At 50.6% G+C, this 25,262-nt stretch overlaps 1 protein-coding gene across 1 annotated transcript; it reads right to left on the bottom strand.

Annotated features, from left to right (window-relative positions):
* Window positions 1–2,066: 2,066 nt before the first annotated feature.
* On the bottom strand, window positions 2,067–24,776 carry BAG3 (BAG cochaperone 3). The gene is made up of 5 exons (XM_082641742.1): window positions 24,709–24,776; window positions 23,743–24,577; window positions 8,496–8,822; window positions 6,685–7,089; window positions 2,067–3,440 (listed from the first exon to the last, which is right to left on the bottom strand). The coding sequence occupies exons 2-5, from the start codon at window positions 23,926–23,928 to the stop codon at window positions 2,625–2,627; spliced, it is 1,734 nt and encodes a 577-aa protein (XP_082497868.1). The 5' UTR covers window positions 23,929–24,577; window positions 24,709–24,776; the 3' UTR covers window positions 2,067–2,624.
* Between the last annotated feature and the right edge of the window lie 486 nt (window positions 24,777–25,262).

Here is a 25,262-nt window from a genome sequence, read left to right as displayed (position 1 = left end):
GAGACAGGAATAACCTCATAGGATTTGGATGCAATATGTTAAAAAAAAGAACCGATGTTCTGACCAAGGAAGAGGTGAGAGGTTATTCTCAAATCTCTGTGGTACCTCATGTGGAGTCCTTTTCTTCTCCGTGCTAAAGAAGATGGTGAGACCAGCATGCACTTCAATGTCTCCTGGGCCTGGATTCAATCCTGCCCCTGCTCCTGGCTCGGTCAGCCCAAGTCACTTCCTTCGCCCATTACACGAGGACGTTAATTACAGCTAATGTGCCAGCAGGCACTCCTTTCACTGCTTCCCGTGTCTGATTTCACTTAATCATTACCGCTCCCCTGGCCCCATTTTACAATCGAAGAAACCAGGAAAGAAAAAGGCTATGTAACTTGCCCACCGTCCCAGAGCTTTTCCGTGAAGCTCTGATTTGTACCCAGGAGTTCTGAATCAAGCCTGTGTTCTTAAGTATAATGTTCTCTCTTTTTTTAATGTTCTCTTAAAGAGCACTGGGATGATTAAATAAGCCGAACTCCCCTGACACTAGGAGCCACTCAGTGGATATATGTGCCCTGTCTCCTACAGGGGCAGACAGGCACGTTAACAAGAGCCTTGCAGCCAGCACTATGCCCAGCCGGTTGCCGCCATGCAAGGCCCAGGAACCACTAACACAGGTTGGGTAACTCCTGCCTGATATCCACGTACCATCTAATTTGGATGATTGAAAACATTCTAACTACGTTAAAGGGCTACCTGTTGATGGTCTTCAGTGATAAAACATCAACCTAATTCAGTAACCACTTAAGAAGCCTTCATGTTGAGATCCGTTGAGAGTAGATGCCCAAGTCACCAAAAAGATGGTCACATTCTTTATCTTTGATTCATCTAAGAAATAGTCCAGTAAGCTTTTTTCCTATTTACAAATTTGCGTTTCTAGAATCGGTGGTGGTGTTAGCAGTCAGCTTTTACTCCTCAAGTGAGTTCACCCTGTAAAGATGTTGGCGGATTCCCATGGGAATGACCTCAACCTTTCTCATGAAGCTGAGAGCAGCAGGCACACCGGCGTGTATTTTTGTGCAGCATCATCAGGCACCAATATTAAACTCAATACAGTCATGAGGAATTCAGCTCAGGGGCTCTTAAGCCAGAGGGCTCCCTTGGAGTTCCAAGATCTCAGACCCATCTTCCTCTTCCTTCTCAATTTCAGGTTTCTTCGGCAAAGGACTTAAGAAAACAAGATCTTGCATATCTCCACATTCTGGGTGGTGGTCCTTCCCAAGCTCTTAAAAACCCTGAGCCCAGAACAATCTTCTTCCCCCCAGTGGCTTCGCAGTGCACCTGATCCCTAACCCCAGTGACTTCGAGGAACCCAACCTGAGAAGATAAACCTGGTCTCGGACTGGCGTGGTGACTCAGAGGAGTGTCAGATAAAGATGACCCCAAGTCTCTCATAGAACGTGTGCCCAACCCCCAGTGAGCTGGACTCCAGGGAACGCTTGGGCCAGCCTCAGACAATACTGGGAACTATGCACTTTTTTTTTTTTTTTTTTTTTTGCGGTCCGCGGGCCTCTCACGGCTGTGGCCTCTCCCGTTGTGGAGCACAGGCTCCGGACGTGCAGGCTCAGCGGCCATGGCTCACGGGCCCAGCCGCTCCGCGGCATGTGGGATCCTCCCGGACCGGGGCACAAACCTGTGTCCCCTGCATCGGCAGGCGGACTCTCAACCACTGCGCCACCAGGGAAGCCCAGAACTGTGCACTTTTGAACCCACTCAGCCCTTTAGTGAGGCCTGCAGATGGCCTGGGGCCAGGTGGGCAGAGATGCACCTCTGCTGGCGCAATCTGAAGAGGTGTGATGGGCACGTTCCCATCACCTGCGTTCACAGCTCTGAGTCTTCCCAGGTTGCAGCTGCAACCTGAGAATGAAACATGACCGAGACTCATTTTCTCATGGGTCGGGCCGGGAGAGCTGTCGCAGGTCCCAGGGCAGGCCTGTCCACGTGTCTATTTAGTTTCCTGAAGCCACTGAAAGGCCATCTCGGTGCTGTCACTGTTCAAAATCTAGAAACCACGGAAGACATTCTGAGTTACATTACGACTTTATTTTCCTTTGTTTAAATGCAGCATTAAAGTCATCCAACATACACGTATTCCTACGGCTCCTTACACAGTTTATTCTATCTAAAGTTAAGTATTTTAGCTATGAGATGACAAGGATCATCCCATTAAAATGGCAACACTTCTGAAAAATGGGTTTCATGTTTACTGATGAGAAATGGCCTCCCCATCTACCCCGCAAAAACTCCTTCAGTCCAGAGCTGTAGAAAGACAGTTCACATCCATGACGAACACGTGGGACCCATACAGGGAGGGCTCCAAAACAACAAGCTATGGGGTTAAACTTCTGTAACAAGCAACTTCTTTATTTGTACAGAATACGAATACAGAAGAAAAGCATCATTCTCCTTTTAGCCCTTTTATTAGTGTGTTTTGCCTCCACCCAAGTTACTGCGTACCAAGCGGCTATGAAGAGTAAAAACCAACTGATTTTAAGTGCCTGAGATGCATGCAACTTAAAATTCTCTAGAGCACACAATCAGTTCCCAGTCTCCGGGGCTGATTTTTTATTTAGTGGAGACTATGGTGCTGCTGGGTTAGCAGCTGTGTCTGTCGTGCTGCTGGGGTTTGGAGCTGCTGCTTCGTTGGCTTCCGGCTGCTGGGTTTCAGTATTGGGATCTTCTCCATTTCCAGCACTTTTCTTGCTCTTGTCTGCTGTCGCGGCACCCATCTCCATGATTTCCTGAAGTGGCTGATCGGTTTCAAGGGAGCAGGGCTGGAGTTCATAAACCTGGACTTGACCTGGGACATCTATTGCTTTCTGTTCAAGTTTTTCCAGGATGGTCTGAACCTTTCTGACGCCATCTCTCCTGGCCTGGCGGACATCAGCTCGTCCTTCTGGGTCTACCGAATCCAGGGCCAGTAGCTCTTTGGTCAAATACTCTTCTATCATCAGGTACTTTTTGTCCGTCTTCTTGCCTTCAAAGTTGTCCACAGCCTGCTCCAGCCCTTGCACCTTCTCCAAGATGGCTTCTACTTTCAGCACACCTGGATGTTTTGGGGGTACCTCAGCTTCTTCTGGTTTTGGGGGTGTGGCTTCTGCAGGGGCAGGGCTGGGGGCTGCTCTCTCTTCTGCAGCCACGTTCTTGGGGGGAGAGGGGATAGCAGAAGGGGCCGGGCTGGGAGGACAAGGCACCGGAGCAGAGGGAACCTTTACTTCCACTTTCTCAGACGGAGGCAGGGGCTTCTGCGAAACAGGTTGAGAATCCACCTCTTTGCGGATCACTTGAATCGGGATGTGTCCAGGAGGGAGATCTGGTCCAGCTGGGCCTGGCTTGCTTTCTGCTTTGTTTTCAGGTTGGGGAATAGGCGAAGGTTCTCGATGGGTCATGGGTTGCTGAGAAGAGGCAAGGACACAGAGATAGTTTTAATAACTGGCTGAGAGTCACAGGCAGTCGTTTGTAGCTAGTACTGACTAGAAGAAAACAGAAATGACTTTTTTGAAGTTTAATAGTATAAGAGGGATTTTCAAAGTCAGCCAAACCTGTTACAAAATTAAAATATGATATTCATCATGTATGTGACCAAACCATTGTTATGCTCCCATTTGTTAACCTTGGTCTCTTGGTCTGTTATCTCTCACTGAATTTTTCTGGAGATGGTATTCTTACGGCAATGAAAAGAAAACCAATATAATTTTTAAAAATGAAAATACCAAAAACTCATGCTGACAGCTGAGTTACTTTACCTCAAAGCAAAGTCCTGGGTGACTCAGACTTTCAGGTGATGGAGCCAAGGAGTAATAATGGCCACTTGCCCCCCTTCATAGGGTGTGGCCTTCCCATCTCCTGTTTCAGAAAAGTTATAATCATCTTTTTTTAAAAAAAAAAAACCTATGACAGCCTTGTGGTTTCTGCCCAGACTGATGTATTTTTTGAGAATAAGCAAGATGCTGAAAATGGGTAACGCAGTATGAATTCTGCCTGGACACATTTGTGCCAGAGCTAACATTCAGCAGTGCAGAATCTCTGCACTGACTACATTGGCTACAGAGGCTGAGATACTCTTTAATATGACTATAAGCTATAGCAATATTTAAAAAAATTAACTATGCTTGAAACAGAAACATCTTGGTTCACCTAGCATTTAAGTGAACATCTAAAACCCCCTTAAAAATCTCACACACTGATTTTATCAACTGGGAAATAGGAGTTGGACTACATTATTTCTAAAGTACTCCATATTAAAAACACTAAATCCCACTATAATGTTCAGTTAGGTCAAATCTCTGCAAGCCTCTAAAACGGGACTTCCAAACAAGGTATAAAAGGGAGGCCGCTACAAACAAATAAGATTAAGTGGAAATAGGATTAAATATTGTTTCACCAATTATAGAAAATATTGATAATATGGGAAAGATATGAGAGAAAACATCTCCAGCTTTGCAAATGGGCACTTCTTTCCCATTTGAAAGGATTACTGAGTCTGAGTAAGGATCTGATGGACGCTTGGCTGTTTGAACACTAGTAGCCTCCTTTTCCATCAAATCTCTTCTGCCAACCAGAAATGCTTAACCTTGGCCCTTAGCACTCATGAACCAGCCACACGCCTCTTCTTGGGTTTTAAAACAATGGCTGAGTAAGCGACTTTGGAAACACTTAAGAGGGGGCGCCCTATGGCTTGTACTCTTCAAAAATGTCAAGGTCATGAAAGCAAAGAAAGACTGAGAAATTGTTTTCCAGATTAAAGGAGACTAAAGGAAAACAACATCTGCATGCAGTGCTCATGATCCTAGATTAGATCCTGGAACAGGAGGAAATTGCTATAAAGGAGATCTGAAAATGGACTGTGTATGAGACAACAATGTTTTAAGGACGTTACACTTCCTGCATCTGATAATTCTACTGTGGGTATGAATGAGAAGGTCGTTCTCTTAGGAAAATATCTGCTGACATATTTAGGAGTACTGGGCATGATATTTACAATTAAACCTCAAACAAAAAATATAGATAATAATATATGGAGAAATGAAAAAATTATAAAGCAAATGTAGCAAAATGTTAATAGTGAATGTGGGTAAATCTTTGCTTTCATGACCTTCATATATACTGGACTTCTCTTCTGTAAGGTTGAAATCATTTCCAAATAAAAAAGCAAAAAAACAAACAAAAACAATAAAAGGAGGTGTTCTGTTTGAGGGCCCTCAACAGTGTCACCATCTGTAGTAAGAAGATGCCCTGCATTTGTTTACAGGGCACTTTCCTTTTAAAAACTGTGACCAAGGGACTTCCCTGGTGGCGTAGTGGTCAAGAATCCGCCTGCCAATGCAGAGGACGTGGGTTCGAGCCCTGGTCCGGGAAGATCCCACATGCCACGGAGCAACAAAGCCCGTGAGCTACAACTACTGAGCCTGCAATCTAGAGCCTGCGAGCCACAACTACTGAGCCCACACACCACAGCTACTGAAACCCGTGCGCCTAGAGCCTGTGCTCCGCAACAAGAGAAGCCACCGCAGTGAGAAGCCCGCACACCACAAGGAAGAGTAGCTCCCGCTTGCCGCAACTAGAGAAAGCCCGTGCGCGGCAAGGAAGACCCAACAAGCCAAAAACAAACAAACAAACAAACAAACAAACGCAAAGGCACTTCCACAATGTTGAAAAAATAAATAAATATTTAAAAAACAATGTTGAAAAAATAAATAAGTATTTGAAAAACAATAAAAAATAAAAACCGTGGCTGAGAATTCACTCAGCAGCTGAGCGGCCCCGGCTGCCGAGTGTTCTTCAGCTAAAACTAAAAGACTTCCTCCCCCGGGAACCAGTGCCTGCACGTCTCTACTGAAGGATAAGCGGGCCCTGACTGTAACTTTCACCAGGCAGGAAGGAAGGCTTCCCATCCGCCCAGCCAGCCGGGCATCGGCCAGGGAACGTGGTCCTCTACCGCAAAGGAGGAGAAAGGAGTTAAGACATGCTCCCTGTGGCCAAGGTCAGAGCAGAGCTGAAGGGAGCGGATGAACACTTTTGAAGTAAATGCACAAGATAATCAGATGCTGAACTGTAAGGGACTCATACTAGGCACCGTGGGAAAGATGAGGAGGCTTCATGGAAGTGGCAAGACTGGCTTGTGCCTTGGAGGACGGGGACAGCTTGGATTGTGAAGGCATGTCAGGAAGTGGGTCCAGCACAAGCAAGGGCACAAAAGAGGAGACAACAGAGTGAAGGGCCTGCAGAGTGCAGGAAGGGGTGTGAGTGAGGCCGGAGACGACGCCGAGGGTGGGGTGTGGAGGGGCCGCAGGGCACTGCAAGGGTATGGTGGGCACTGAGACACCTGGGCCCCGCCACACAGGTGTGTGACGCTGTGTTCTGCCCGCTGTTGCCCACGGTGGTGGCTGGAGCTCTGCCCCTGAGGCAGCTGCAGCGAAAAATGAGCAAAAGCTGTAGAAAGCACTGGAGGTTCACAGCCCTCGCCTGCATTTCTGCTGATGACCAGCCGTTTTCAGGATCTTGCTCTCCCCCAGTTATGCGCGTAAAGCAGGAAGGGCTGGTGGGGCGGGGTGGGGGGGACCCAGGGCACCTGCACAGAGCTCCTCAGGCCCTGGAGAGATGCTGCCCCAGCTAGTCTGCCGACACCGACTCCCATACCTGAGGCCTGTCGACCACGGTTTGCACGCGGAGGGACGGCGGGGAGTGCACCGGCGCGCTGCTTCTGGCTGGAGAGCCCTCCCGGCTGGACGCACCCCGGGCGGGTGACCGGAACGGGGATGCTGCCCACATGGTCCGGGGCTCCCAGTCATCTCCCTGGATCTTGTGGTACACAGGCTGGTGGGTCTGGTATTCGCCCTGCTGAGCTGGGTAGTGGGTCTTCTGGGCTTGGTGGAAGGAGGGCTGGGCTGCCGGCCGGGTGACATTCTGCTCATGTATCACAGGGATGGAGATGTAGCCCCGGGGGAGCTGGTGACTGCCCAGGCTGCTCCTGCCAGAGGAGGAGGGCAGGCTGGCCGAGGAGGACGAGGATGAGCAGTCCGAGGCAGCCGGAGACTGGGATCGCTGCAAGATGCAAAGGGTAGATGCACAGCCCCGTGAGCCACCCGCTGTCCAGCCCTCCGACTCTGTCCCCATTATGCGCCTGCTCTGGGCAGCAGGTTTAATATGACCTCCCGTCTGTAAGCCTTTCCATTTTCAAAATGTAGTGTTAAGACTGGGAGCTCAGGAGTCAAGAGGCCTGGGCTCGAATTCTTAACAGCTCAATAGCTTTAGGAGCCGCGTTTAACCCCCAGCCCAGTAACTGGGCTGACTTGACTATTCGGTAAAATAATCTGTGCATGTGTCCCAGCCCCAGTGCCACACACAGGAAGCGCTCGCTACATTTTATTTATTGTTGTCACTTCATTTCCTCTTTCCGTAACTCTTTTCCTGCTTATCCACAGAGAACTCAGCTGGGCACTGGGAACTGTGTCCCCTGTGTGGACCGAGGCAGGCCAGGTCCCTTTCCCTTCCCGACCACCTACTTTCTATTCTAGAAAATCAGAAGGGTGTTTCCCCATCTGGCTTCTAAGGGCCCTGCTAGCTTAAATTTGTTCAGGTTTCTCTGACTGATGGGTCACTTTTGATTTTTACGACAAAAACATTACAAATTCAGGTACCGCTTCTCCAAGGAAGGGAAAAGAGCCTCCTGGTGTCCCACATTAACTATGATTTTTCACCCCCGGAGCAAGCATTTGTGCTCAAGAGCAGTGCAGGAGACACGACGGGACGGTGCGCAGACAGGAAAACCAAGAGGGCTTAACGGCTCAGGGTTCCTACTGGGGTCCACTGGCCTTCAAATCTCAGCTAAGAAAGAACTGGATTAAGGACCATTCTTTAGACGTTAGTGCAGGAAGTGTCGGCTTCAGGCTGAAAACCTGAAAAGCAGCTGCCTTCCTGACTCCTCATTTTACATTTCCTTTTAAACTGTGGACACTGTAAGGGTAGGTATGAGGTCTCATTTTCACGTCAGTACGGCTCCAAGCAGTTAATACTTACCTGTGAACACTGAACTGAATGAAATAACACAGAGTATCTCTGTATTTCTGATATAGAAAGCTTGGTGGGTGTACGGGGCATCACATGAGGAGCCAGAAGGCCAGGCTTCCAGTCCCAGCGATGCCACTTCCAACTTTATGATTTTGGACCAAGCTGTTTACCCTTCTGAGCCCCAATTCCTTAACTACCAAATAAACCATGATCCCTGCCCACCTGAAAAACCAACCTGTGAAACGCTGGGGGGACGCAGGGCTGTCTTGCAAGCGATCTTTGCTGGGTGACCTCTGACGCTGCAGGTCAGGCCCAGATGCCCCGCATCTCACCAGGCGTTGCCCTGGGCACCGCATCAGGGTCTGGGGCAGCCTAGGAAGCACAAAACCCGGCACCCCCGGGTCGCACCCCACAGGCCCGCGAGCCAAGCCTCTCCTTACCTCAGGTCCATGGGAGGTTGGGGGCTGGGCTGCTGCTACCGCTACCGCCTGTCCACACTGTTTGTCTGGCTGGGTGGCTTCCACCACTCCCCGCAGAGGTGACTGGGGCCTCTGTGGGGCCGCCGGGGCTACCTCGGTTTGGAAGCGCTGCGTCCCAGGCTGGGGGTAGGCGAAGACAGGATGTGGCTGCCGGCTCTGGGCACCTTCGTGGAGGACGGGGATGGGAATGTAGCCTGGCCGGAGCCGGGGGTACACGGTGTGGCCTTCTCTCGTGGGCAGCGGCCTGGAGCCCTCCCTCGAAGGCCCGTTTGCAGAGGATGCGATTTCCTAAAATAAAGAGAAACACAGACCTGTTAGAAACTGGGAAGGAGACAGCCCTGAAGAGGAGCAAGCATGGCACCGAGCACTCCGACCTTCCAGAGTGACCCTGGGTCCCACAGTGCCAGCCAGGGCAGCTGAGCACAGAATGTGTGGGCACCTCCCCTGACCCCCCACTTCTTCCAGATGCCCCATCCCCTACTGAAGCCGCTGTATGTGCAGCAGTTTAAGAATCAGAAGCATCCAGAGGAAGCAGGGGAGCTAAGGTATCTGTTGAGCACAAGAGAAGTCCCAGTTTCCCAAACTGGTAAGACAGGTTTCTTTTCTGGGTGACACGGCAGCAGTGCACATAGGTAAGTCACTGACCGCCTCCCAGATCTTCAGACCGAGATCAGAAGGCGTGAGGAGCATTCAATTCCAACTCCCTAAGCCACAGCCAGCTTCTCTGCTTTCTAAAAGGTCCTCATGTCTCCTAGCGATACAGACTCGTGCTGGACCCCAACGCAGGCCACAGCTTGGAAATCTGCCGAGAAGGGGCGGCAGCGGGAGGCTGCCTCCTCAGGAATATTTTCAGAACAAGCTGCGAGAAAGGGAGATACACAAGGAATGCAGAAACAGCACAGGATGAGAGAACAAAACCCGGGGATTAATTGTGCTGGTCTTGTGATGCCAACAAAGCTTGCTTGGCCAGGAGTGGCTGGGTCTCTCTTATGTCCTCTCACGAAGTTCTCCCTTCAGCGGCCTGGCTATTTTGGGACCCTTGAGAAGGCCAAGTTCCAGATGTACCACAGAGAAAGATCTTGTTTCAGACAACAAGGCTGGCCCGTCACTCATCGGGCAATGTCACTTCTCACCAAGCAGAGGCTGGGCAACTGAAACCAGGGACCCCCACGGCTTCCGGTCCTGACGATCTCCTGAGCACTAGAGGGTCCTCTTACGGAGGAGGGGGCTAAGGATTTGTGCCACTGACACACACCGAGTGGGTGAACTATTACGACGAGCATGATCCTTCCTCACGAGGCATCCCTCTGAGCTGCAAACGAACGCCAAGAGCTGAGGCTCTAGGAGCTTCAGGGTGTAATTCCCAGTGGGGCAAAACTGGTCACAAGTAGGGAGAGCGGAGGGCTGACCCTGGAACTTAGCCCTTTCGGACCCATGAACTGCTTGCCTCCTGCCGAGCCCCGCCCCGGAGGGCCTCCAGCACGAAGGAGAGGCAAGGGTGTTGCCATGTCCTTGGGGACGCCAGCAGACAGGCACTCTCAGATTAGAATACCCACGTGCTCAGGGCAGCGGCATTATCTTAGCCTGCTTAACTCAGGGCACCCAAGAGCAGGGAGTGGGTCCAGGCCTCACATTCAGAACCAAATTCCTGCCATGAGAGGGACACCAAAAGGAAGGCAGCACCAGGGACCGAAGAAACGCCGTGCTGCTCGGAGCTGACTCACAACAGGCCGTCCGGGCATTTTCTCCACGCACTGGGCACCTTCCTTCCAGCCTGGAGCAGGGGCCTGGACGAGTGCCGGGGCATCGTCTCTGCGGGCTTCCTCCTGGCCACGCACAAAAGCAGAGCTGAGCGGTCAGCAGCCCTCATCCGCTGACCGGCCCCTGGTCAACATCCTCCTCCCGAGTTGCTTGGTACCACGGGATTACCAAACCAGTGAGGCACGATCCCTGCCCACTGGGGGCTGCATGAAACAAACAGGAAGCAAAACTACCTGGAAAGCACAGGAGGCCCTGCGGATGGGGGGCCGCCTGGGCTTTTCGAGTAGGAGGGGGCTTTCCTAGAGAGGATGCAAGTCCATTCTTACCTCTGTTAGTAACAGTTCTCTCATCTGGGGTAGTTCTCTTAACCTCGGTGAGCCTTCATCCCCTTTTCTAGACAATGAGCCAGCAACACCCACTTCCCAGGGCTGTCGTGAGGTTTTATGAGAGCACGTCAAGAGGGACCCCCCCCCAAAAAAAGAGGGATGCCGGGAAGGCTAAAAGGCATGTGAATCCCCCGCTCAACAGGCCCGTGATTATGCTCCTCAGACCCCGAAGTGTCAGAGGAATCAAAGCTGAAGGACGAAGTTAACTGGTGGTGACCGGAGTAGAACGGTGACTGCACCTGGAGAAAACGGAGTCGTCTGGGAAGGACGGGATTCTCCCCCCGCTTCGGAGGGGATGGAAACATTCTCCATCTTTCTCTGGGTGGTGGTAAACGGGTGTACGTCCGTGTCGAAGTCTCTCACACCGTCCACTTCCCTGGGACCCCAACACTGCCCCTCCCTTGCCACATTCCACCCACACTGTCCAGACCGAACAGGTGAGGGCTGCCACCCCCAGCATCGCCACGCAGCCGGCTGCTGGCTGGGCCTCCACCTCAGACCCTCCCGGGGCCTGGGAACCGTACAGAGGCCTGGCTGAGGCTTGACGGCTCCTGGGGGAAGCCCCCGGATCCAGAAGGTACTGGAGCGGGCCTGCCACGAGTTGTGCTTTTTATGCATCTCCCTGAGCATATTTTGTGCCTCAACTGAAAGAGAAAAGGGAAGAAAAAGGAAGGAAGAAGGGAAGGCGGGCAGGAGAGCAGTTCCGCCTGCCCCAGGGGCTGCGACAGTGGAGCCCATACCTGACCTGGTCTTGGGAGCAGTGCCACGTCCGGGTCCGTGGAAGGAGCGTGTGGTCACCGCAGGCAGGGCTGGGGGTGTCAGGGGCCCAAGCTGGAAGGCCGGGTGGCTACGGGAGACCTGGAGGCCACTTTCCTACAGTCCTGAGGTCTGCACTCCTGGTTCCGTGTGAATTAACGACCCATTTATGCCATGTGATAAAAACCCACACATCTCTCATGATGGCCTCTGAAAGAAGGCGGGCTCCCGCGCCACTCTGGTGGGGGCTTTGTTTGGAAAACACTGCTTTAGGCAAGTTAAAAAGACCACCTCACTTGTACAGAGTAGAAAACTAACACTTCTACGTGAATAATTTAAACCGAAAATGAAACGCCCACCCATAACAAGGTCTGCACCAGATGCTGACACCACCTCTGTTTCTACTCTCCTCCCATCAGAGCCCTGTCAACAGCAAATGCTTCAGTTTTACTAACCAAAAAGCACTGCCCCAAAGAGTTAAATTGCCCTTCCTATCTTCTGTGGTGTTTTCATCACAGTCTAGTAAAAAAAAAAAAAAAAAAAAGACATAATTTTTTTCAAAGGAAAAAGTTTGGGTTTTTTTTGTTTTTGGCCACGCCGCGCGGCATGTAGGATCAAACCCGCGCCCCCTGCATTGGAAGGGCGGAGTCTTAACCGCTGGACAGCCAGCGAAGTCCAAGAAAAAAGTCTTTTAAATGTTTAATGTTTATAATTCTCCTAGAATACGACTAGAACCTGTCTCCTCAGTCCCACAAGAAGTGTTCTCGAGTTCAAGGCCAAGCCTACTGGTTATACCAACCAGCATCTTTCATAGAAGAAAGGCACTACCTGCCCCACCCTGACTTCACTGGGGACTGGGGACTCCGTCTCCTGGGGGTTGCACTTCTGTGTGACCCCGTGATAGGGACGGGGTGCCATCACGGTCACCAAGTAGATGATGGCCGGCCCTGCCTCCTCATCACCACCTGCCTTAGCTCCCTAAGGAGCAGTGACGGCTCTACAGGAAGCGTTTTCCAATCAGCTCAGCTCATTATCCTTACCTGTGGGCAGAGCCATCAGGAATACATACACATGAAATCCAATTAGGAGACAAGAGCCTGACTTCCACTGCTTATCTCACTGCATTAATTTATAAAATGAACTGGTTCACTTCTGCTTTGTGCATTGCATTAAAATCCTCTGCAGGTGCCAAACAACTCCATGAGAAGGCCGGGATAAAAAGGAGGGAAAACTACCTCAGGTGAGCCAAAGTCTGCCCTATCGAGTACAAGGTATATTACTAGACAAGCCTGGGGCCAGGTTCTGAGCTTGGATGAGCCCGTGGCTCACACAGGTCTTGTTTGCTTAAGAGCACAACTAAACTTCACTGCTGAGTTTTAGTAACAATGTGGGTGCTTAGGGGACAGCTAGGAGACTTGGAAAGAGGCTGCGCTTGGTCCTAAAGCCGACACTGCCCTGAAATATGTGCGCTACGCAAGCAGCTCACATCCCCTCCCTGGGCCTTAACTTAGCTTCCTCAGCTGTGAAATGAAGGGGAGGCCCAGATGTTCTGTAAAGCAGTGGTTCTCAGACTCTAGGGGGCGTCCGGGGCGCCCAGGAAATGCAAAAAAGTGCAGACGCTACGCTCAAACCCCAACAAAGTCTGACTCAGAAGGTGTGTGGGCAAGTCCAGCCCCCATGGCACTGGGAGGACTGACCTAAAGGAGGTTCCTTGCAGCCCTGACGTTCTCTGTGTCCTCTGATTCCAAGATCTCTTCTAGCTCTAAACACCTACATAAAGCTCAAAAACAAGGAAAAGCTGATGTGGCGGAAATCTAAAAATGACCACTCTTGACTGTACCCAGTTAAATCACATTAGAACTCTCTGGAATTCAAGGTGCTCCCAAGTTTCATGAACCAAGTGAAGAGGAGGAAGCTGCTGACCTTGCACCTTAAAAGCAGGGCGGAACCATAAACCCTGAAAACGGCGCCCCTGTGAGCCCCGACCCCAGCTCCACGGTACGGTGCTCTTTCAAACGGGGGCTCAACACCTACAAACCACAGTCTGAATGAAGGGGAACAGCGACAAAGGCAACTCTGAGGGCTGCCCTGCAGCACCTCCGCCTCCACAGCCTGGAGTCCTAAGTAGGACACCGATTCTATCAACTGGGTTTTTAGGCCAGAAGAGTCTCACGCCTGCCAGGCAGTGACTTTTACTAAAGACACTTCAGAACTCCTAAAACAGAAAAAAAAGATGGCGGGAAATAAAAATCCTGGGACTCCCCGTTTAGCGAGGATGTGGATCAAAAGAAAGTGGCTTGGCTTGCCTCTTTCAGGCAGGAAGCAAAACAAAAGAAAATCTTCCTTCTAAAGCGCACAGACCTGCGCTTCAACATTCTACCAAAACTTCGTTTGGCATTACAGGCCACAGACATGAAATAAGGTATCACTGCCAATGTGATATATAAAGACATATCTATATCCCCACAGCCGAACTCAAAGTTCCCACTGGGATGTGGTAAAGGGTCTCTTCTACTGCCCCAGCCCTGTTTGGGGCACATAATGGACTTCGGGCAAATTCTGCATAATAAGTAAAGTCCACATCCACCAAGGTCTGTTTACAGCGCTCCTAGTGAGACAAGAGTCTGAGCTGGAAGCAATCTAGTCCCAGTGCCTGGAGGTTTTAACTGATATGCCCTGTTATTAAAGTATGTATACTTATCTGCAAAGAGTTACAGATGTAGAAAATAAACTTACGGTACCAGGAGGTAAGGGGCGGGGGAGGAATAAACTGGAAGATTGGGATTGACACATACCCACTACTATGTATAAAATAGATAGCTAATAAGGACCTACTGTACAGCACAGGGAACTCTACTCAGTACTCTGTAATGGCCTATATGGGAAAAGAATCTAAAAGAGAGTGGATATATGCGTATGTATAACAGATTCACGTTGCTGTACACCTGAAACTAACACAACATTGTAAATCAACTATACCCCCCCCCCAAAAAAAAGTATGTACAGTTGATCCTGGGATTACTGAGATGGGTGTCCCTATGTGCTTCTGCTAGGGAAAAGCACATTTTTAAGATGTGCTTAAAACAAGAGAGATGAGCCCGTTTTCAAGTTGCCATTCGGGACTCCAATCCCGCCCTGCTGCTCGCCAGGTGTGTGCCCTCGGACAGGACTCCTTGCTACTAAGACTCAGTTCCCCCAGCTATAAAAAGCCCCATGCGTTCCAGGGCTTTTTGCAAGATTTAAGTGAAATAAGGCACGAGAAAGTCTTTGTAAACTCTGAGCTGTCCCGTGCCCTATACAACTACGTTCCTCCATTCCACAAATAGTTACTGATGGACCCAGCTTTTCCCAAGCAACAGTTGGTTGGGCCTATTTACAGAGTTGGGAATTTGGGTTTAATTCTTCAGTGATCTCACCAAGTTGGTAATGAGCCTGTTAGAGTCTGAAGCCCCTTTATCTGAGAGTCTTAAGAGCACTAATTAGCAGGGATGGCACTTTCTCTGCTAAGAAGTGTATCTAAAGTTTCACAACCTGGAAGCAAACACAGCTAAAAACAACTCTAGGGGCCTGAGCGCTAAACTCCCCTCTCCCTTCAACAGGCCCCAGGCGCTGAAGGGGTCTGCCTTGCAGACAAAACTCACCTGAGAATCAACACGCAACCTGCAGTGACTGTGGTTCCTGCACACACGCCCCTGAGACCCAGGGGAAAGAGCCAAGCCAGGCTGGGGCAGGAGGCGTCTGGGAGTAGAGCATCTGCTGGTGTCCCCCTAATACTCTCAGTGTGTCCCCCCAGGGCGTATAAGCAGTCTCCAGGCCACAGCTGGGTATGTCCCCTGCTGGGGAGAGCGCTCGGGGCTCAGAGGCCCCCATGGGCCCCCTGGACCCCTCCTCAAGGATACCATGGAGCAGATGTGGCCCAAGGTCACATGGGAAGTGACTGCAGAACCAGGAAGAGAATCCCGGTCACTGGAGTTCAGCTCCTGAGCTCAATGGCTTCAGGGAAATTAAAGACTAACTACTTCCTCTTCAGGAAAAAAAAAAAAAAAAGGGTAGGGATCAATCTAAAGGCATAAATCACAAACGGGAAAAGTACCTGAAATTTCCGTATTAGGAAGTGAAATCTTGTCTGAATTTAGATAAAGAGACCTCTTCATCCCCATGGACACATTTCCATGGGTTTCTCAAGGTTCTTTCTCAGACTCAGGTAGAACACTGTTCAGTCACCGGGCTCCTCCGTCTGTGACATGTCAACCATGCAAAGCATCTGTTGGTATCAGGGTGCTGGGCTTCACTGGACATGTATTTTGTACAAAACACAGTTTCGCAAAAGAAAAAAATCTCCGATTCATCAACCACAGCTCCGGCAAGGGGAGACTCTGACAGATGGTGGTAGTCTCGGGGGGACTGCTGGAAGGACCCCTCCCCCACCCTAAGCAGCTTCTCAAAGCACTCCTTCCCCAGCAACCACCCTCCCCCAAAAGGGTGGTGGCAATTAGAAACCCACTGCCTCTCTCCTTCCACCCACGGTGACATTTCCCCCGCTTAGGGCAGGGTCCAGTACGCCTGTGCAGAGGGCCAGCCCCTCGTTTAACGTGGCTCCGTTTCCCCCCAACACCACTGGGCACGTGGTCGGTCCTCAGGCCTGTGCAGAGACTTGGAGGGAAAGCCCTACCTCAAGCAGTCGGGATTACGGGTAAACACAGCGCCCCCTGCAGAACACAGGATACACAATTCCCCTGGTCCATCTTGGGCAGGGTATCTGGGGTGAGTCCACAGACTGATGAAGCTGTGGGCTGCAGGTCTGGCTGAGGCTCCAGAAGGCCAACAGCCTTCATCTGCCCTCACGCTGAGTTACTGCCCAGCACCTACCACACCCACGAGGGACACGGGAACCCCCCGGGAAGGGTGCTGAGGGTGTCTGGACACTGGTGGAAGGAGAGTCAGCTAAAGTGGTCCAGGGGCGATAAGAAGAGGCCTTGCCATGGGAAACGAGACTTCATACCCATCTGGGAACCAAGAGACCCACGTTCAGCCAGCACTGTCCAATCTGTGGGAAAGCCAAGCGCCTGTGAATCCCCTCCGACTTCTTGGCGAAGACTGGGACTGTCGCCACGGACCGCACATATGCCTCAGGTCAGGCCCTGGCTCATCACTTTCCCGATCCTCATGACCCTGCTGGACAGGTACTGGTGTATGCCCGTTTCTCAGAAGGAGAGACTGAGGCTCGGGGAAGGTGAGTGATTTACCTGAGATCACCAGAACCCAGGTCTGTCAGACGCCAAGGCCGGGGATACGTTAACCCTTTCTCTATTCCTGCCACCCCTGTACACTGTGTGATAATGATTGGCTCATGTCTCCAAACCCTTCACCTTCTTGGGGTAAAACGCAGCAGGAGGGAAAGCATTTCATTTCGCCCGGCTGGAGCTGGGCTGAGGCTCAGACCTGGAACATTCAGTTCGAGTGTGGTCTCGGTCAGGGAGCCAGGGCTTGATGCTGAGTCACTGCAGCGACAGCGGGGCTCACCTCTGAGTCACACAGCCCCAAGACTCCACACAAGCCCAGCATGGGGCCTCTGCAGGGAGAGAACCCAGGTCTAGCCCAGCAGGAGCGCTGGTCCCGCTCTGACACTCAGGGTCCATGGAATAATCTGGAAGATTCAAAAGTGATGTGGCTGCCTTCTCTGCCACACACGTCCTCTCCTTTCTTCCTGCCGTTTCCATTTCTCAACTATTCATTCTTTCTTTCTTTGTCCAAGAAGAATTTTTTAAATAACTGAAAAGAACAACAATTCTACTTTAAGTTAAATTAAATTTTCAAGAAACTGAGGAAGTTACTTCAAAATAGGAAATGTTTGTTCTTCAAAAGGATGCTAAGGCATTTTCAGGGGAAAGTCTCGCCTCAATCACTAGGGACACAGCTCTGCGCAGGGAGCTCTTGGGAGGCGCACTGTTTACAGGCTCCTAATGTAGGCAGCAGGCAATCTACAATCCCGGGCGCTTCAGAATTGACAGTGAATAAGAGGCTTCGCTCTGCAGCGTCTGATCTTACTGCCAGCCTCATGGACAAAAAAACTGGAGAGAGACTCCTTCCGTGGCGCCGGGGCTGCTCTCTGCCGCTGTGGCTTAGAGGCATCTGGCTGTTGCCAGCAACCGGCCTCCCCGGCAGGCCTGCTCCAAGACGCTGTGTCACTGGCGGGGACAAAAAAGAGCTTCTCCAGAGCCGTAAGGATGAATTTAGGGAATCAATACCAAAGTCCCCGGTGGAGAAAAGGCCATTCAGAAATTCAATAAAAAGGAACCGGCTCCCGGGAGACATTTGGGAGCAGGAGACACCACCGCTTAGGAACCAACAGAAGGCTTCCCGCGACACGCTCTTCAGGAAGGGATGCTTTCCTTCAACCGGCCTGTCCACTCCGGAGCCCAGGCCCATGTTTTACTCTTCTCCACGCAGAATCCTTCACACGCTGAGCCTGTAGACCCTGCCGAGCTCTGAGAGGCAGAAAGGGGAAAGAGACGCAGACTGTGCCTCTGGGACTCCCAGTCCACAGGGACGTGACCCCAAGGCAAAGCAGAAAAGTGCCGCCTTTTGGGAGAAAGATTCGAATTGAAGTAATGTGGAGTCCAGAGCAGGGATAGCCTACTTCACCGGAGAGACAGAATAAATGCTTTGTGGAAAATGGCACCAAAGGAGGCAGAACTGTCCTCTGTGTGGCCTTTAAAACCATGACTTGCAGAGAGCAGGTGCTCAAAAATGTCGGAAGAGATGAATGAGTGAAAACTGGGGTCCATCTTCTAGGTTCAGACCCAGGCTCAGGAAACGAGCCAACATTTCTGATCGGCTGTAAGAGATGGACTCAAGGCTGTTTATGCTCCTGGCGAGCTCGGAGCATAAAGGACTGAGTATAAAGAAGCAGCCAGGTCCACTAGCGGCAAGCCTGTCTGTCACCTGGGGTGGGGGTGGGGGGGGTGGTAAACCTCTGGCCACAACAGTCTTTCTGTTTCATCATAGCTGAGAGGCCAGGCACATCCTCTCCCTCCAAGTCTGTTTCCTCATGCATAAGGTGAGCCTGACAGCCTCCACCTTAGTTAGCGGCTTTGAGGACTTAAAGAGAGAAGGTTTGGAAAAGCACCCACCTGCGTCTGGCACGTATCTATAAATATGTTGACAGACAAAAAAATAGTTCATCCCTTCCTAAAGAAATTCTCTCTGCTTAAGCTTTTACAAGCTGCCTGGCTTGCTGAAAAGCTGCCAAGGCCCCCAAAGAAATTGTCATAGAAATATGTGAAGAGTTTAAGAACACCAGATATCTCACGCAGCTCCACAACGCCAAACAAGGGCTAGAGATCAGCTTCCACATCTGCAAAAGGAGGGGATCTGGAGCCTAGGTTCAAAAGTCCAGCTGTGAGTCTGAGGGCTGAGGCACAAAAGGGTGTGTAGACTTGATTCACGAGCAATGGGGAGCCGGGAGGGGCTGGAGGATTCCTCAGTCAGGTATGAGAGAGGTTTCCTCAGTGTCCATCAGCACTAGAGGGTCCTTGGAGGTTCCTAATAAGCAAGGCCTTTGTCATCTGCTCCCAGTTTTTCTATACAAGGTGTCTTAAATATGTAAGAGCAACATGAAAACAGCAAAACTATGAAGGAGAAAGAGGAGCTTTGGATTACGCATGGTTTCTTAATTTTTATGAAAAATACCAGATCATTTTAAAATGTCAATAGGAAGTTAACAGACATGCAGAGTGGTTTATATAAGGCAACTGTGTGTCATTCCAGAAACGAGGACAGTGCTAATCAAGCCTCATGGGTGGTATGAAGCCTTCTGACTCACAGGCAGCCCAACAGCAACAAACAACCAAGCCTTCCCGGCCCTGGCTAACGTCAAACGCTGCCACGGTTCCCAGGCACTGACTCTACCCTTGTAAAGGGTAAATATACTCCACAAAACAGGGGACAAGCTTTGCTCAGTTCTTGCATAAGCCAAACACAGACTGCTATTTAGAAGGGAAAATGAAGGTCCTGGATGAGCTGGACTCATAAGGCATCTGGCCATGTTCTTTATCCACCCCCAGCAAATCACTATTCATCAGTCATAAAGAAATTTGCTCCAGAGTAACTGCAACTGGCTGGAAATACAAAGGAGAGAATGGCCACTCATTTCCTGTGTCCCGATTCTAAGAGGCACAAGAGCTTGCAGTCAATCTGCAAAGAACAAGGTGATCTCATCTTTAAGAAAATTCAGGAAGCTCCGCCGAACGTGAAGGGGAAGAAATGGGGCTCTACTTCAGTCGACACTCAAAACATTTCCGATTTCCTCTGAAAGGATGTTCCTACCTGTCTCGCACAGAGCCTGAGGATAATCTGTCAAATTACTGTGGTGAGATTCTGCCGGCAGCGGAAGACAAGAGGGAGAGACTCTGGCTTGCTTCTTCCTGGGGTTCAGGAGGGTCTCGGGACCACCTCCCCACACCCGGCACTGGCACCCCACCAGGCTCCAGCCCTCCCCACGCCACCCCTATCTTCGTTCCCAGAAGCCACGCACCGGGCGAGTTTCACCACGAAGGAAGGGAGGCTCCAGTGATGGCTCTGCAGGTTAGATGTTGAGCAGGCCCCTTGAGGATGACAAGGCCTACGCAGGCGCACGTGAAGTCACAGCTCCCCCGCCCCCCTAAGAAGTGGGATCATTGTCCTTCGGTGGCTCCCAAATGCCAGACTGCCGGAATCAAGAACCAAGAGGGAAGCTTTTTTGACATACAGATTTCTGGGCCCTACCCTGAGCAACTCAGATTGAAAAAGGGGGTACCCAGCTGGCAACGTGTGTTCTTAAAAGGCTTCCCTGGAGACTGCCAGGCTTGGGAATCCGTGCTGGGGACCTCCAAGACCGGCAGAGCTAGAACAGCCCTGCTCCTCCAGGGAGGAGGGTCTCACTCTGGTCGCAGGAAGGTTTGTGAGGGAGCAGCACAGCGCCACGCTCCGAAATATCTGGCCTCTGTTTATTTAGCAAGAGAGCCTGGAGGAGTGGCTGCACAGGAACTGTACATCCCCTGATTCCAAAGTGGACGTCAAGCTCTCTGCCGGAGACGGGGCCTGGACTGGTATGAAACTGCCAGGAGATTAGTGGGAAGCCCACGTGTGCAGAAAATCGATATCCGGGAAGACTGCAGGTTCAGTTGCTCAGAGTGGAGCTGGATTAAGCCCAAAGCCTTTGCCTCTAGCTGTCCTGCCTCTGCAATGAAGGGCAAGACACTTGCTTTCAGTTGCCGCCTCTGTAAAAATGGGATGAAAAGTCACTCTAACCACCTCAGGGGAATGAGAGAGGATCAATCGTAAGACAGCAGAGGATACGACTAAACCAAAGTTCTAATCTTTTTCTTCTTTCGACGAAAGCCATTTCTGTAGCTACATGGTTAAACTGTAAACACCCAGAAGCTGTCTTCTCCAGAAGAGGGCTTTCTCTGTTTTTCATGTTCAATGAATAGCTCTTTATTGATTGACAGCATCTCCTCTTGAAAGTAAGGATGCTCAGGGGGTCCTCTTAGCTCAGTTCCTCTAAAATCACCCTTTGTTTTCTGCCTGAGCCCTTTTCTCCTTCCACATTAAGAAACCAAATTTCGAATATAAAGTAACAGCGAAGGATTTTCCATTGTATTTACTCTGGAGTAAGGTGTCATTCATATAAGTGAAAGTGAATTAGTCACATAGATGTTCTGTGTATATCAAAGCACAGTCTTGAAAGCAATGAAGCCCAGAGCTAATGAACTGAATGTTAGTTTTCTCCCTATGTTTTGGTACCATGCTGAGAAATCTCAAGTAATTAATTTGGTAAAGAGAGCTCTTTTCTTGAGTTGATCACATCCAGCCATCACCATCTAAGTAGTCACAGAACGGAAGTCAGCCACCCAATACTTGATGGTTGGGAGGACACAAAAATTACCAAGTATTCCAGCCTGCACGCTTCATAGTTTCATAAAAATTTAAGACACTTCTACCTTCCTCTGAACAGATACACTGCCTCTTATCGACTTTTCAGTGTACTTCTCTCTTTGCTCTTGGTACTAGCTGAGTGGCCTTTGGAAACACACTTGAACTCTCTGGGTTGTTTTTTGTTTTTTTGTGTGCTTTTTTATAAATTTATTTATTACACGGTCTCCGTAGTTGTGGCTCACGGGCTGTAGAGCCCAGGTTCAGCAGTTGTGGCGCACGGGCTTAGCTGCTCCAAGGCATGTGGGATCTTCCCAGACCAGGGCTCAAACCCGTGTCCCCTGCATTGGCAGGCAGATTCTTAACCACTCTGCTACCAGGGAAGCCCCTCTCTGGGTTTCTTTCTCAGAAAAATAGAGGCTGGGGTAAAAGGTCTTTAAGGACCTTTCAACTTTAAAATTCTGACTGTTAAATTTTCAAATCAACTTTTCCAGCATCAGACTTCTGATTTAGTAGCTCGTATTTTCTACTTGTCGAGAACAATAATAGTAACTCAACCTGTTTTTTTCCCCTTTGAGAAAGTTTATAAAACCAAGCCTAACCCATCCACTGTACAGATGCACAAAGATCTCAACGTGCTGGGTGAGTTTCATGTTGAAAACAAAGTGCCAGCAAGGTGGGACTTAACACTGCACTCACAGTGGGTATGTTCAAACTTGATCTTCACTCACCACCAAGGATGCCAGCGGATTCTGACCGTCCCTGTCTCTATAGGAAGGAAGCCTCAAAATGATACTTTTGTTTTTTGTGTTTTTTTGCCCACAGTAAAGGTCTACATCCTTGCAGGCTGCAGTAACAGAGCTGGTTTGAAATGAGCATCAGTTTCACTCAATAATGGGCTGAACAGACAAGCAAAAAAGTATATATGGTTATGCCCATCCCAGCTAATTATAGCCTCTAGGTACTAATTTTCAGAAATAAATATACAATTAATTTCTTATAAATGTAAGCTGCTGAATCTACAATGTCTCACTGTTGGGCACCAGTCTTATAAATATTTTTAAGAAAAAACTGCATAAAAATGAAGGTGGATAACACAGATCTTTCTTCTAAAATAATGATTTATAAAGCATTTTTAATTTTGTGAATTTTTAAATCTTCAAAATAACTTATCAGCTCTTTATGACTTTTATTTTTATTTTGCCCAGACAATGTAACACTACCCTTTAAGTATTTTTCTTTTTGCCAAGCTTAATATTTTGAAAAAGCTCAAATTTATAGAAAATTACAAGAGTAGTACGATTAGTTATAATTTTTTAAGTTAACAGACTCATTCCAAGTTTCTATTTTCAAATTTTCATGCTTCTAAGGATTAAGTAGTATATATCTCTGTATATATGTAAATGAGGCATCCTTCTAATACAAAAGTATTACTACACAGTTATTTGTGTATTAGAAACAAATCCTAGGCATTTTAGTAACATAACAAGGAAGGGAATGTATTGCCATTTAAAAAAAAGAAGTCTCTTTCTTGCCAGTGTGAGGCAATGTCTAAGGCAATAGCCAACTAGGAGACAGTCCCACATCTTTAGTTTAGAAACTGCCTGGAAGAACAGCATCTTGTTTTTAACAAGTCATACTAGAATATATTCTTAGTGAAAACAGTTTCAACCAATAACACAATTTTAATTTCAAATAAGAATGGGAAAAAAAAAAGGAATGAATTTACATCCAGCCTCCTGAGTCACTCTGTGCCTGAGATGGGAGGGTGAAGTCAAGACACCTCCAATCGAATTCAGGAACTTTAGGGGGTAAAATTCCTAACAGACCCTAAAAGACCGCCACCCCAGCTTGCCAATGGCCCCCCAGCGTCCGCCAAAGTACGGTCAGCAGGGTGAAACCAGGATCTCGGCCCTGGAAGCCGGGCGGAGGCCGCGGCGGGGCCTGGCCTGGGCCTCCGATGCTGACCAGGCCGGCCTCCCCTCGTCTCCTGGCCCACGGCCCCTCGCATCGAGCCGGTGGACCGAACCTGGCACCACCGCGCGGGTCCCACTTCCCGCCCGACCCCCGGAAACCAAACGCGGCCCAGGGAGGACAGTCCTCTCCCGGACCTCCCCCTCGCCCCGACGCCGGCCAAGGGAGGGGGCTCGTGGGGGGGCAGCAGGCCGACCCCCATGAGAGCTGGTATCCTTCTGGGGGGTCCGTGCGTCCCAAGTGGCCTTCACTGACCTCCGGGGCACCGGCTCAGGCGGGCTACGGCCGGCGGGCACCTGGCGCCTCGCGTCCCCGCAGCCCGGCCCAGTCCAGCCGCCCCCTACGGCCCTGTCCCGACCGCTGGCCGTCGAGGGGGGGCCGCTGACCCGGCGGCCTGCGGCGCGGGCCTTGCTCACCTTGGGGACCTCGGGGGGCACGCGCGGGTCGTTCCACGTCGTGGTACGGCTATTGTGGTCCACGAAGAAGGGCCAGCCGGTCTGCGGGTCGATCTTGATTTCCCAGCCAGGGGGCAGGGGGTCGCGGTCGCCGGCGCCGCTGCCGGACGCCATCTGCACCATGGGCGAGTGGGTGGCAGCGCTCATGCTGGGTCGGGGTTGGCCCAGAGGGGCGGCCGCTGGGGTGCCGGATCAAGGGGTGCCGGGTCACGGGGTCGCGGGGTGCCGGACCTCCAGGTGCAGAGTCGCTCGCTGGCCGCGGCCGGAGCTAGAGTCGTGCGCGCCGCCGACGTGTCCGGGAAGCCGGCGCCGGGCACCTTTATGAATTAAAGGAGGGGGTGACGTGGCCGGAGAGGGCTGGAAGCGTCTGGAAATAGCCTCCTCGCTGCCAAAGGGGAAGGAGGAGATAAAGGGAGGTAGCAACTGGCCGGCTAGAAACTTCTGGTCCCATCCAGATAAGTTGGCGGCGGCGCCGCTTGGATGTGCAGCCCCGCCCTGAGTCATCAGCTATAATCGTGGCGGGGCGGGGCGTGGGCGTGGGCAGGGCGTGGGCGGGGCCTCGGCCAGGCCGCCCCTCCTCCAACCCTCCACCTCCTCCCCAGCCCCAGCTTCCCCGGCGGGGGTCCCCCGGCCGAGATGGCCTTGGGGTGGGCCCGGTGCATCCGCGGAGTGCGCGTGCCGCCGGCCGGCAGGACTAGCGAGCCCCAGGGACATCGTTTGTGTGTCCTGGGCCGGTTTCGGTTTTCAGACTCGTTCCCTCTTCTTCGAGCCGCGTGGGTGTTCCCGGGACTGGCTCCTTCGTATAAAAACAAAGTCATCGTTAGCCTTTAAAGTCGCTGGATTTAAACTCGAGTCTCTCCCACCTCCCCTTTGCATCCCCATATACTGATACTCCAGGATATTGGCCCTCAGTTAGGTTTTAATCACTTTTTTCCATAGGCTTAAGGGCCGTCCGGAAGGAGCTCTGGAATGTTGATCCGACACCATCACCAAGCCAGGGAGAAAATGGAAGTACAGATGGAAACTCACCTGCCTTTCTTTCGAAACCTAAAGAAAGATTGCATCAGCGCATGGTTTTATGCTCCTGAACCTCAAATCTGAAATGTAGAAACTATCATTGCATTGAATAACTTTAAAGAAAAAAAAAATATTCTTTTGGGTTTGGGTCTTTTTTATGGTGGAAGTTGGTTCTTGCTATCTTAATTTGACCTTCATTTGGAAAGTAGAGGAAAATTCAAATCAGGAAAAAATTTTGTTTGGTTAATTCAGTGGTGGGTTGCACTTGTAACCTCAGCCAAGCACCTCAATTCCTCTGGGAGAGAGAGTGCGCCCCCAGAGGCAGAATGTTTGGGGGGGGGTGTCCCATTTTAGAGCCTTAGGCATGCAGACTCATTCCCTTAGCCAGAAACATTTTGAGAAGTTGCCTTGGACTAATATTGGGCCCAACTTTCCAACTCAAATGCAGAGAATACTCTGGAACC

The sequence above is a fragment of the Mesoplodon mirus genome (genome assembly GCF_964341445.2).
Source record: "Mesoplodon mirus genome assembly, chromosome: 2".
In the NCBI taxonomy this organism is placed as follows: domain Eukaryota; kingdom Metazoa; phylum Chordata; class Mammalia; order Artiodactyla; family Ziphiidae; genus Mesoplodon; species Mesoplodon mirus.
The sequence above is the reverse complement of the archived record's forward strand: the minus strand, read 5'-3'. Positions and strand labels throughout refer to the sequence as shown.

Excerpts from the sequence above, each read along its gene's own strand:
- BAG3 (XM_082641742.1), bottom strand. The coding sequence starts at position 23,928 with ATGAGCGCTGCCACCCACTCGCCCATGGTGCAGATGGCGTCCGGCAGC. Across the intron at positions 8,823-23,742 it reads TGCCCCCCGAGGTCCCCAAG|GAAATCGCATCCTCTGCAAA; the intron begins GTGAGCAAGGCC and ends TCTTTATTTTAG. Across the intron at positions 3,441-6,684 it reads CCGTGGTCGACAGGCCTCAG|CAACCCATGACCCATCGAGA; the intron begins GTATGGGAGTCG and ends GCCTCTTCTCAG.